The following is a 14,087-nucleotide window of genomic DNA, read 5'->3' as shown; positions in this document are numbered from 1 at the left end:
CACTGTACTGTCATCATTTAAAATGTGTCCTTCCTGCTCTCTCCTATGATATGATCATGACCTCTGATTTCATAACACAGAAAGCATCTTTATTCCACAAATCAGGTTGGGGTAATAGTGCAGCAATAAGCGGTAGAGTCTGCTAGTTGTGAGTACAGGCGAGTACAGGTGTTTGGGATCGATCGGTACCCAGCAAATGCTCGCCTATGAAGAGACGTAAATCTCACAGACTAAATGTCCATCGTGTGCATCAGCTAATCTTTCTATAGCTTGAAAAGCACAAAAGCAGAAAGAACAGAATAGTAGAGCATCCAGAAACATTCATGACATGATTCAATAAAACTACACTTCTAAGGATAGGTGTTAGGCAGTGGGTGTGGGGGAAAGGCGAGTGGGAGAAAACCCGCAAGCCACCAGAGTTCCAGTGCTCTGGGCAGGCGGATGCAGAAGACTGCCTCATGCTTTCCACATGGTCCCAGGTGGGTGTGTCTGGCTATGGGAAGCCATTGGACCCCAGCTCAGCGGGTGGTGGATAAAGGGCAGTCTTAGGTACCAGGTTCTCAGCCCCTAACATCCCAGACACAGCTGGACACCATGGAAGAGCTGAGAACAGAATGAGGGCCCTTGGGGCAGCTCAGTCAGCCCCAGGGCCAAAGGGCAGGAGGAGAGAGGGTGCTGGGTGGTTCCCACTCAGGCAAGAGTCCTTGGTCCATCTGTGGCTGGAACGCAGGAAGATCTTCTGGCGGGAGGTTAGATGCAGCTCATTAGGGGAAAGCATATCCCATCTTTCAAGCATGGCAGGCCTTGATGAGCAGAGACAGTCTGTGGTTTTAGAGCTTTATTATAGAAAGGCAGGGGAAAGAGAGAAGGTAGAAAGAGAGAGTGGTCGACTATGGGAGAGAGAGGGAGGGTTAGAGAGTAAGAAAGGTAAGAGCTTAAGGAGAGGGGAGGGGCCAAGTGGCTCCTTTTATAGTGGGCTGGACTAACTTGCTGTTGCTAGGTAACTATGGGGAAGAGCATACCTGGCTATAGACAGGTAACTGTGGGGGTGGAGTCTAGCCAGAATGCCAGAAGCTTAGGACAATGTCTGTATGACTGATGGTCACACACATCTCTTGCAAGGGCTGTGGTGGGAACAGTAACTTCAACAGGAGCCAGGGGTCCAGGAGACATGATCGAACTCCTTTTGTCCCATGTAGGTGGAAATTACCACCCATCGGATACCCCAGGGTTCTAGATCTTTGCTCGACTGGAGACCAGGCTGTCTGTGCACAGCCCACTGCCCCACAGATAGGGAGACAACTCAGTGAGCAAAACGCTGGTCACGTTAACATTAAGACCTGAATTTAGATCCCCAGCTACCATTATTTAAAGAGCAAGGCATGGCAAGCATCTGCAACCCCAATCCTGAGAGACAGAGACAGGTGAATCCACAGGGATCATGGCCAGGCAGTCTAGCAAAAATGACTGAGTTCAAGTTCAGTGAGAGGCCTTCTCTCAAAAAATCAGATGAAGTAATTGAAGAAACCATCAAACATCAACCTTTGGCCTTTACATATGCCTACATATGTACCTATATCCCCACAGGCACACACATATCCACACACATACACATGCATGTACATACATGCATAAAGACATTACCTTCTAGGGGTGGTCTTACAAAAATATGATTATATGACATACATAAACCATTCAGTGGATTACAGAAGTAATTTATGATGACATCTTTTAAATGCTCCATCAAGTCACCCTAGCATGTTACTAGACACCATGTGATAGTGTGAATGAGAATGGCCCCCATAGGCTCTTGTGTGTGATTGCTTCGTCTTCAACTGGTGGAACTGTTTAGGAAGGATTAGGAGCTGTGGCCTTGTTGGAAGAAGTGTGTCACTGTGGATGAGCTTTAAGGTTTCAAAAGCCCAAACTTGTAAGCTTTCAGGGCTGCTCCAGTGCCACCCATGCCTGTGTGCTAGCTGCCAACCAAGGCTGCCAACCAAATCAGGATGGTCATGAACTCTACTACGCTCTGGAAACATCAGATTTCCTTAAATTCCTAAAAATTTCCTTAAAAATTGCCTTTGCCAGCCAGGTCCAGATACAACATGGCATGGGGAAGGGCGTAGCCCTCATAGATGCACACTCTGTGTGTGACCCCATCACCAGAGACCATGACAATGACAGTGGTGTGCCCAGATGCATACAAGGACAGCACTGCCTGAATGGCCACATACATGGCTGTATTGAAGGTTTCAAACATTATCTGCGTCATCTTCTCTCTGATAGCTTTAGGGTTAGGGGGGGCCTCGGTCAGAAGCACCAGGTGCTCCTCAGGGGCCACACAAAGCTCATTGTAGAAGGTATGGTGCCAGATCTTCTCCATGTCATCCCAGTTGGTGACAGTGCCATGCTCGATAGGATACTTCAGGGTCAGGATAACCCTCTTGCTCTGGGCCTCATCACCCACATAGGAGTCTTTCTGGCCCATGCCCAGCATGACGCCCTGGTGTGGGGGGCACCCTATTGATGGAAGGGAACACGGCCCTGGGGACATCATTGCCAGCAAAGCCAGCTTTGCACATGCTGGAGCCATTGTCAATGACGAGTTAGGCAATTTCTTCTTCTGAAGGACAGGGTGACAGAGCATTGGAAAGAAGTGCAGTGTAAGCCAGTGGCTGGCAGACTACCTCATGAAGATCCTGACTGAAACAGGGCTACAGCTTTATCACCACTGCTGAGAGGGAAAATATTTGTGATATAAAGGAGAAGCTGTGCTATGTTGCCCTGGATTTTGAGCAAGAAATGGCTACTGCTGCGTCCTCGTCCTCCTTGGAGAAGAGTTATGAGCTGCCCGATGGGCAAGTGATCACCATCGGCAATGAGCGGTTCCAGTGCCTGGAGGCACTCTTTCAGCCTTCCTTCCTGGGTGTGATGGTTTGTATATCCTTGGACCAGGGAGTGGCAACATCTGAAGGTGTGGCCTTATTGCAATAGGTGTGACCTGGTTGGAATGGGTTTGTCATTGTGGGTGTGGGTATAAAATCCTCACCCTAGTTGCCTGGAAGTCAGTCTTCCACTAGCAGCCTTTGGATGAAGACATAGAACTCTCAGCTCCTCCTGGGCCATGCCTGCCTGGATACTGCCATGCTCCCACCTTGATAATGGACTGAACCTCTGAACCTGTAAGCCAGCCCCAATTAAATGTTTTTTTTTTTATAAGACTTGCCTTGGTCATGGTATCTGTTCACAGCAGTAAAACCCTAACTAAGACACTGGGCATGGAGTCCTGTGGCATCCACAAGACCACCTTCAACTCTATCATGAAGTGTGATGTGGGCATCTGCAAAGACCTGTTTGCCAATACAGTGCCGTCTGGTAGTACCACCATGTACTTGGGCATTGCTGACAGGATGCAGAAGGAGATCACAGCCGTGGCACCCAGCACAATGAAGATTAAGATCAATGCTCACCCTGAGTGCAAGTACTCAGTCTGCATTGGCGGCTCCATCCTGGCCTCACTGTCCACCTTCCAGCAGATGTGGATCAGCAAGCAGGAGTAGGATGAGTCGGGGCCTCCATAGTCCAGTGCAAGTGTTTCTAGATGGACTGAGCAGGTGCCAGGCATCTGCTGCAGGAGCTGATTCTGAAGTATCGATTTGCCCTGGCAAATGCACACACCTTGTGCTAGCCTCATGAGACTGGAATAAGCCTCTGAAAAGAAACTTGTCCTTGAACCTTGTATCTGATTATCAGCACTGGATTGTAGAACTTGTTGCTGATTGTTGACCTTGTATTCAAATTAACTGTTCCCTTGGTATATGTTTAATACACTGTGCATATCTTGATTTAGTCGTTAGTTCATGTGGCTCAGTCACTTGGTGGCTGGGGAGAGCACTCTGTGGAAGAGAAGTCCCCAGCCTGGTGGATCTCTGTGGGCTCCACGTAGTGATCTGTGCAGAGTACTAACCAACAGTAGACTTCCAGGTTTCCCAAGGCTGGCAAGGGTTCCTGAACCAGTTACCACTCCTTCTTGCCAGTCTTACAGGATGGGAAAGTCCAGGCCTTAGGACCCAGTTTCCGTTCTGGGCTGTTACTTGCCTTGAGTTGGGAACATTTGCATTGACACCTGTAAATGTATCCATCCTTTTAACTGATGTAAGGTTTTTTGTACTCAATTCTTTAAGAAATGACAAATTTTGGTTTTCTACCGTTCAGTGAGAACATTAGGCCCCAGCAACACGTCACTGTGTAAAGAGAAATAAAAGTGCTGCAGTAACGGGGGGAAAAATATGCCTTTCCTTGGTGTTTTGGCGTAGTGATAGTAAAGCAACCACGACACGCCAGTATCAGCCACTCCACACTCCAGAGGAAGGACAGCACGGGTACAGGTTCCAGGGTGAGCCTGGGGTGGTGGTGGCATTGTTAACCAGTGTCATAAGAGATAGGGCTGGCTGTTTGCTAGGCGGGTGTGAGACTCCTGGGCTCATGTAAGCAAGCTTCCCGCTTCATCTTCCTAAGACACTGGCACTAAGGGTGTTGGCACTATATGCACCAATGCCATATTTTTTTAAAGATTCATTATTTATTTAATGTATATGAGGACACTGTAGCTGTCCTCAGACACAGCAGGAGAGGACATTGGATCCCTTTACAGATGGTTTTGAGCCACCATGTGGTTGTTGGGAATTGAACTCAGGATCTCTGGAAGAGCAGTCAGTGCTCCTAACCACTGAGCCTTCTCTCCACACACACCCCAATGGCATATTCTTATGTCCTCTCTATGTTCAAGCTTTAATGGTTACAGAGAAGAAAATTGCCCAAACTGCACAGTGCCTCAGCTGAGAAGCATCCTCTCCGCCACACCGTTTAACATTCAACAGAGGGTAAACTATTCTCAAGCCCAAATCCAACTACGCCACTGCACTGAGTAGACAGGCTTGAGTCTCTCTGAGAATTAAGTAATATTAGGGATTGGAGTGAAATAAAAGTCTAGGTCCACTGTGACATGACATTCACAGGAAGAGGTAGATTAACACTCGGTTCTGGAACACTTATAAATACAATATATAGCATATGCTCACAAAACAATTCCTGGAAATAAAACACAATGGGCACTCAGCAAACATCTGGTATCACCAACACCTGCTCGGATCCTCTCTGAACTTTATTTCTAAATATCACTGCTTTTTATTGAATCAACGGAAATCTGAAAGTAGAAACAGAATAAACACCCAGAGATGATCAAGGGAGTTAGAAAAGTCTTCCTGTAAAACCTCATTGAGTTTTACATGAGCTGGGGTGCTGTCTCACTGAGAGGTGTGAGATTCGCATCCGCCACTGCACAAGTGCGGCCCACAGAAACCCTAGAGCACAACAAGGGGATTTATCTTTCTGAACAAGAACAAAAGAGGTTGGTGTTAGCACTTAATGCTAAACACAAAAAAATCACAAGCCAACTCTAAGCAATACCTCTGAATTCTTCTTTAGAAAGACAAGCACAAAGACTAAGGATGTAGCTTGGTGGTAGAGCACATGCCCACAATGCATTAGACACTGCACTGGATCCCAGCACCAGAATAAATAAGTAACATTAACTGATAGGTTTGAAGCTGGAAAGAGTTTAGAAAACTAGTTTATCCATGCTTAATACTCAATAAATTGTTTTTATAGCAATCCTGTTTGCCTTTGATATCGGAAGTCTATTAATGAAAACAAATGTTTTATCAATTTAAAACTGAATTCTGTTCCCTTCTATAACTTCTACCTGTTGGTCAAAGTCCTGATGTCTGAAATGAGAGCAATAACAAGAAAAAACTAAACTAGGTAAAATAATTAACTCTATCAGCGGTTCAAGTTTTTACAAGACTCAACTAACAACAAACTATTTGATTTAAAATATGAAATATCTAAAAATTCATTACAGTTTAATATATTTTCATAAAGTATGAATTTAAAATATTTTCATATAGTCTAATATATATATATATTTCATATGTACACACATATGTGTACAAAATATATGCTACATTTGTGCAAGTTCCAGAGAAGGAGGAGCAGGGCACTGGATCCCCTGAAGTTGGAATTTCAGGTAATTGGGAACCAAACATAGGTTCTCTGGAAGAGCAAGAAACGATAACTACCCTGGTCCTGGTATTCTAAATTTTAATGAAGAAAAATTCAGCTTTGTAGGCTGTGTAGGAGAAAGACAGAAAAAATATGGATCATGTCAGATAAAGAAAATGGCCAACAGCCCAAGTCATCCTGAAGCTATTGCTGATTTTTAAAAAAGAAAAGCTAACTTAAAGATAGGCTAATTTAAACTTTTACAAGAGAAGACATGAGCTCAGAACTTTCTTGAAAATTATCTTCATTAAAAAAAAATCTGTGTACCTGAAAAGAAAGTACCAATAAGAGTCCAAGATTTAAACATCCCCATATCTTACAGTGAAGCCTTTTATGGAAAGAAAAGACTAACCCAGAAAATTATGGCAATGATCGTTTGCTCCAACAACCACTGCTGAGGTTTGGATGTGACTGAGGGTATAAATCACCCAAAGGTTGGCCGCTGAGTTCTCACTGAGCAGACCCTTTAAGATATGAAGGCTTGCAAAGGATCATGGTAGTTCTCAGCTGACCTGCAACCTTTCTCTGGCGTCCTGGCTCACCATGTGATCTCTTCCTGCTATTATTATGCATCCATCAGAAGAACCTCCCCCCCCCCCATCAAGCTCCTGACACAGACAGTCAACCTCCCAAACTGTAAACTGAACGGGCCTCTTTGCATTACAGGCTGTCTAACACATGTCATTGCACGCATTCTGTCCACCCTGGGGTTCTGCTGTCACAAGGACAACCCCTGTCTTTGCTGTGCTTTGTAACATTAGCTAGTTGCTGCCTGAGAATCTGCCATTTCTTTCACATTACTGCCACACACTGCTTCAGGGGCAGCACAGTGTGCCGCAGATTAAAGGCCCATTCACTACAGAGATGCAGCGCACAGGAACCAACTAGGTTTTTTTTTTTCTTCAGGACCTACCTGTGTTAATATTTTTCAATTGAAAAATCTATATTTTTGACTAAAAAAAAAAAAACCAGGCTATTTCTTTTAACTCTTATTGACAAAATCAACAACAAGGAACTCTTATAATCATACTGCTCTGAAGAAACTCAGAACCCTCCAAGTGTTTTTACATATCAGCCTTCTATACCTAAATGTGCAGCTTTCGCATTCTGTGCCCGTCATGGAAAAACCCCAAAGACCAAATTGATTGTAAATAACAAAAGATTTGTATCAAATATAGATAAATATCCAATAATCTTGGAGTCAGAGCATAGAGAAGACATAATAACCAGATGTTCAATTTAAATCACAGATAGAACCCACCTGGTATTCTCCTTTCACAGACACTTGGATTGTGTTTGTATTTGAAAGCAATGGTAAATGTCAATGCCTACCCTCCCACCCTTCTGAACACAGGGAAATACCACGCTGTGCAATCCTTTCAGTGCAAGAGCTTTTAGGAAACAACAAAGAGAGGGAACAGCATGTCTTAGTCACACAGATCAATTTCAAGACCACAGAATGCTATCCATTAGAGTTAGGGATGTAGCTCCGTGGTAGGACTTCAATGTATCACACGCAAAGCCCTTGATTCGACTCTACCCCCACAAAATCCCAACCAAACAACAGAAAGCAAACCAGATACCATGATCAAAATGAGAACAGACTTAAATTACTATACAGTTTTAAATATTGAGTTTAGAAGTAAAATTTCATAGACAAGATTTTTAAATGTAGGAAAAGAGACCACTGAAGTCTCTTTAATAAGTTCCATTATTAAACCAGCATTTTATAGACACAGCTTTGTAATGTTAATAAGATTTTTCATATATGAATACACAAAACAACATCTAAAGGTTCTAGACCAGTGTTTCTCAACCTGTGTAATGCTGTGATTCTTTAATAGAGTTCCTCATGGTGTGATGACCCTCAATGATAAAATTATCTCATTGCCACTTAATGTAGCTACATGTATCAGTCATAATGTAAATATACGACATGCAGAATATCTGATACATGGTCTCCCAAAGGGCTTACAGCCAGCAGTGGAGAGAGAGAGAGAGAGAGAGAGAGAGAGAGAGAGAGATATTTTACCATAAACACAAATCTAATAATTTTCAATGTATTAATAGTGGATTAGTTCCATCTATGAAATAGAAAACTTACTTATGACCCATTTTGTCCCCACCAAGTTTCCACAGTAGTAATTACAGAAAATACATCCATCTGAAAGCCAAAAAAGTCAAACAAATGATCTAAATGTCATAGGAGCAGTTTGATGTGGAGGCCTAAGCAAGAGTGCGTGCCACTGCTTACCTGGGCAGTAACTGCTCCTCCTCCATCCTGACCAAGCTCATTATTAGCATTACGTCTCATGTCACCTAAAACACCAACCCTACAGTAGCAGGGACTAGGCGATCTACACTCTGAGACACAGTACCAAGTACTTAGCACTGCTTCCTGATTTACAGAGGGACAGTGCTAATGAGCAAACATAGAACTGAAGCTAATTAATAGGCTAAATGCATTAGTGCAATCCAAGCACTCTCTCTATGAAAGGTTACTAACCCATCTGGGCTAAGTGCTGAAGTCATAATTAAGTCTGATGGGAAGGCCTAGATTTATACCAATATAATTACAAATATTACTTAGCTTAGTGATACAGCATGGCAGGAACAATGAGATGAGTAATTTAGATGATACTGCAAAGTGGGTTTTAATGTCTGAAACGTCTATTATGGTACACAGGGTAAGTGCAAGTAGTGTAATTAAAACTAAAAGAGTCTGATCTCCAGAACTCTACTGCTCGACTCATTAAAATGCATGTTTTCTCAATTAATCCAAACTTTTCCATTAAAAACATAAAAATACACTTTCATTCCTTGGAAATAAATCTCCATGGTACTTATTATATTTAGAATCAAACACTAAATAATCATTACAGATAAGTACAAAAAGGAAATTATAGAGACCAAGAAGTTGAGTCCACAAAGCCAGAAAAAGAAAGAAAGCGCAAAGGATCGGCCGTCCACTTCCCCATCGTGAGGCCCCCATTCCGACCAAGTGAGTGTCTGAAGGGCGAGAAGACTAAGATCTCGGAGCATATCCACTTTAAACAGAGTGTTCGATTAGGAGGTAGGCGATCCACAAGTCACGCACACATTCCAGATCATTTACCAGGTGCAGCGTTTTCTGATTACTGAGTACATTTCTGATCCTCTGGTTATCTCTGGCTCTTAGGTCATGTGTACAGTAAACTAGACTGTGCCCACAGTTCTGCAGGATGACTGTGCTGTCTTTAAATATATTCCTACGACTCTTGTGTGACTATTGAGCAGTGAGAAATACAAGATGCTTATATACTTGACTGTATTACTCGCCATGAGAAGCTCTTAGAGAACATGCAAAGCTGTCATGTAACTGTCTGTAAAGTGGAATACTGATTATGGAGACACCTTAATTTTTAAATTTATATCATTCAATTTTCTTTAAATATTTGGTTTACTTTGTAAAGCAAATGTCACCAAAAACAATAAACACATCTTAACAAACTTTGATTCTTTATAATTTTTAAAAGTCCATTACACTTTTGAAGAGAATTTTAAAAATCTGTAAATTTAATTTTTAAATTGATATCAATTATTTTTCCTTGAATACGTGGCTTATCTTGTAAAGTAAATATCACCAAAAACAGTAAATACATTTTAACAAATTTTAATTGCAAAAAGTCAAAGGTCTTTTAAAGAAAATTTGAAAAAAAAAAAAAACAGTAAATTTTTCAAGACTAAACAGATTCAATAAAAATGTAAAAGAAAAAAAACCTGTGAAAAACAAATAAGAAAAGGAAAGTTCCTCATGACGTCACTTAGGACGTACTTGGGCAGACTGAAAATGTCGGAAACATAAGCAGAACATCAAACTGCAAGGCTTCTATATAGCAAAGTAAACACCAGCATGAAGAGAAAGTCACAGAATGGGAGAAAATGTTTACAGGATGTATGTGTAAATAACCCAAATACATGTGACTCAACAGCAAAAACCAAGTGGCCTGATTTTTAAAGTAGACAATAGATCTTTTTTAAAAGGCAGATAAGCTTGGTAAGATCATTAGTTATCAAGCACAGTGATGGCTTGATATCCTGAACCATGCCTGCAACCTCAGCACTAAGCAGGGTTGAGAGTCTCTTTCAGTGGAATGTAGTGAGAATTCTGGGATTTTGGTTTATTTAATAAACACAGAGATATTGTAAGGATATGTTTTTGTTTTACTCCCAGGTGTGGTGATATGGGGCTAGCACCCCATAGCAGGTACCTATGAATCAATTCATGTTCTAGCAGAGGCATGGTTTTGAGACATGATTATGTGACATTCGGAATTATGAGATCTTTCCACAGAATATATAAATGCTAGGGCCCCAAGAGGTGGGGTAGGTGGTTGTTACTCATTGGTTGTGGTTTGTTAGTAGTTCTGCCCAAAGAATAAACAAGAAATCTCTTAACTCTCTCCTGTGGAGTGATGGGAGTAAAACTATATAATAAAGGGTGACAAAAAGAAGAACCCGAAAAGAAGCAAACACCAGCTACAGGCAAAGAAGAATCAGAAAGAAAGAAATTAGATTTAAGGATCTCTCCCTGTCTCTATCTCTCTCCTAGGGGGGTGGGAGATAGTGGATGGGAAAAAGAAGAACCCACGAGATAGCAAAGACCAGCTACAGTGGGACATAGTAAGTCCCCATGTCACCCACTTAGCAAGAGTGCCTTTTAAGACAGGAGAAATTGAAAACTATAATAATTGCTTATAAATTCACAGAAAACACAGACCGACCCTGTGTGCATGTTTACTGCAAGGGTTAGTTCATCAATACAGCAAACAGTATGCACAGTCCTGACAAACTCCATAAGGGCCTACCACAGGCCTACTACGGGGCATGTATCCAGTGACTCAGGAAGTCAAAGGACATCTGTGCTCAACAGATTTGTTGACATGATCTCTGTCATTTGAGGAAGATGCAAGAACTGGCCTTCTGGAAATTAAAAGGATCCTGGTAATTTGCCATAACTTAGACAAGAGTAAGAAGTTCAAGACATTGACTACAGACAATGATATCATATTGTATGTTTTTAAAGGACAAGAGGGGATATTGACCATTGAGTTTTTGCATTTTCAAAAAATTACAAATGGATAAATGCTTCAGGAGATATATTTGCTTAGTCTAATTTAGATATTACATCATTTAAATATGCATTGAAGCTTTACATGGAACACCATAAATATATTCAACTGTAATTTTTATGGATTGGTTCAAATTTGAAAATAAATAAATGATAGAAAAATTACTACAAAAATTTTACTAAGACTTACACAAAGACCATCATATAACTTGAAGAATAATCTAGGGCAATCTGTTGATCATTACAACTTGTTATAATTGGAAAAAAATGGAATCTATAACACTATTTTCAAAATATAAAAAGAAATTTAAAAAATAAGAAGAGAGAGGAATGAACCATAGGTTTAAAGCATTATTGGGGTAAGCTTAATATATTATTTTTCCTACTTACAAAATATTTCTATCTAAACAATCATTAGCTTTAGACAGAACTGTGTGTTTTATTTTCAAAGCAAACTCTCTGTAATGGCCTATCTTTAAAAACAGTAAAGAAAAGTTGGTGGGCCAGGCTCTCAGACCTGTCCTCATGCACCTGCCTCCTCTGCGGTACCAGGGCGATGTCCTCACAACCCCTCCTCCTGGGCAGTTGGGGGAACACTGTACACTCACCTGTGTTATGAAAGTCTACTTGCAAGAGTTGTACCCTATCTTTTTCTAACTCAGTGCAATATTTCAGAGAAATAAAATGGGTTTACCATAACTTTAAAAAAAACCCATTTTACATATTCTCTATTATTTATTAAACTGCTGATCACATGGGTCTATTTAAAAACAACTTACATTTGTAAGAAATGAGGTCATCATCATAAGAAAAGATCTAAATGCAAAATGCTTGCGGTAATTCCTCAGAACCACTGACAAGGTAAACCAGAACAATTAACCACAAACATTTCAAAACCTTAAGAAAGACAAACAATATATGTTTCAGAAGTATCAAAGAAGGAACTAAACCGCGATGGCTGTAGTTGTTCCAACAAACAAGTACCAAAGCACATGAAGCCTTGCTGCATCTGTGAGGAGCAGGCACACTGAAGAGTCTTTCTGGACCCTTCCTGCTCCTGCCTTCGCAGACACAGCTGCAGCAGGTCTGACTTAATGTGGACCTGTCCTGGCACGGCAGTTCTCGGGATCGCTATGCTCTTCTCCGGACATGCGCCTAAAACATTACAGTGGTTACCTGTCGTTTATGATCCAGTTGAGACAGAGATTCAGAGAGCTGAGATTTTTGCACCTCTTGACAATTTCCATCACAGTTTCATTATCCAGTTCAGTGATGTGACGGAGGTCTAAGCTGGACAGGTTCCTTAGCTAATGACAGAAATAAAAGCAAGATTAAAAAAAATAAGTGTCAACTTAAATCTCAAAATTGTACCACCATCTATGTAGGAGTAGCACCAATGTACAGTATTTATTGTATATGAGATTGTCTAGTCTTTTAATTAAATAGCTGTCAAAGTATTTAACACAGAAAATTTTAGATAATTGTGGAAATCTATGATGTATATATGAGCGGGCAACAAATATTTAAAAAAATAGTTTTCCTGAAATACCATTACAGTGAAGAAGTAGCGACATGTGACAGGAAGTGCCTAGGTTCCTACAGGGTTCAATTTCAGGTATTTATTTTCAAACCTAAAATGGACAAGCTTTGTATATTTTAATCTATGAAGCGAAGTTCAGTACTTCAAGCTGTCGTCGTGGCATTCCATCGGATTCTCCGAATGGATCCTTAGAGGCGCAAGTCTAACTGCAGCATCCCACCCTATCTCTTCATTTCTCTTATTCCTTTTCTGAGGATCCATAATGTTCTGTCTCTAAAGGCAAATTACTAACATTTATGGAAAGATGACGTATCATTCATCTTTCAGACAAGACAAGAGAATTATTCTGGAAGCACTTGTTAGAGTAGATATACACTACCACCTTGCAAATGCGTGTGTGCCTTAATATGCCTCCTTATACCGCAGGAGTGACTCCGCAGATCAGAGGCTGATGCTGAAATGGACAGACCATCGCATACTACTCAAGGGGGTCCAACTTAATCAACGAGCATCCTGTGAGTGGAGAATCTTACGCAGCTTGACAGAGAGAAGTGACAGAACCTACAACAGTCACCTTAGCACATCTTCAAAGAGAGCCAATATCCTCTCTAAAACAGTGGAAATGGAGAGGGGCCAGGAGCCACAGACTGTGAGGGCCCTCAGCTGACAGCTAGTAAGAAATGAGGACGAAAACCTACAAGCTTAATTGTGTCAAATACCTAAAGGAAAAACAAGCAAAACCCAGATTCTGTCCTTGAACTTTCCCAAAGACACACATTCCAACTCCCGCCTTGACTCTGCCCTGGAAGCACCTATAACAGACAGGCAGACAGACAGACAGACATCAAATTTAACAACAGTGGGATAATGAGTTTGGGCAATGTTAGCTAAGACTGTGAAAGGTTGTAACAGCAGCACTTAGAAACTAGGACACTGCATTTATACTGGCCTGAAGGAGCCCCCCTAGGATGCTTGTCTTCTCTAGACCACCATCAAAACCTTCCTTGGAGAAGGTTGTTTCTGTGGGAAACAGAATTGTAGGTTTGACCCAATTATCAAAGGCCTCAGAGCAGACAACTCTCACCTAAGACAGCTCAGCTTAAATCCCCCAAGAAGTAGACACTAAAATGCAAGTGATTCCTGGGTATGGTCAACTGCTGAGTGATTCAAACATGACCAGGGTGTCAAGCCTCCAACTCCTTCCTACTGATTTTACATCTGTGTGCAGGTGGTGCCTACCCTACTGGCCACAGCACTAGAGAATGAAAGTTCATGAAAGAGTTGGGGAGGAGTCAGCTCAGCAGCTTCCCAAAC

The 14,087-nt window shown here is 41.6% G+C and overlaps 1 protein-coding gene across 1 annotated transcript in view; it reads right to left on the bottom strand.

Moving 5' to 3' along the window:
• The window catches only part of Fbxl17 (F-box and leucine rich repeat protein 17), a 442,723-nt gene that overhangs the window by 282,084 nt on the left and 146,552 nt on the right, over positions 1-14,087 (bottom strand). The window contains exon 6 of the mRNA XM_021149392.2: positions 12,410-12,540. Within this exon, the coding sequence (XP_021005051.1) occupies positions 12,410-12,540 (131 nt within the window). The remainder of the gene's footprint in view (positions 1-12,409; positions 12,541-14,087) is intronic.

The sequence above is a fragment of the Mus caroli genome, unplaced genomic scaffold, assembly GCF_978045245.1.
Source record: "Mus caroli unplaced genomic scaffold, Mus_caroli_1 scaffold_18, whole genome shotgun sequence".
Lineage (NCBI taxonomy): Eukaryota > Metazoa > Chordata > Mammalia > Rodentia > Muridae > Mus > Mus caroli.
Note: the sequence above shows the minus strand (reverse complement) of the source record. Positions and strands in the feature narration are given on the sequence as shown.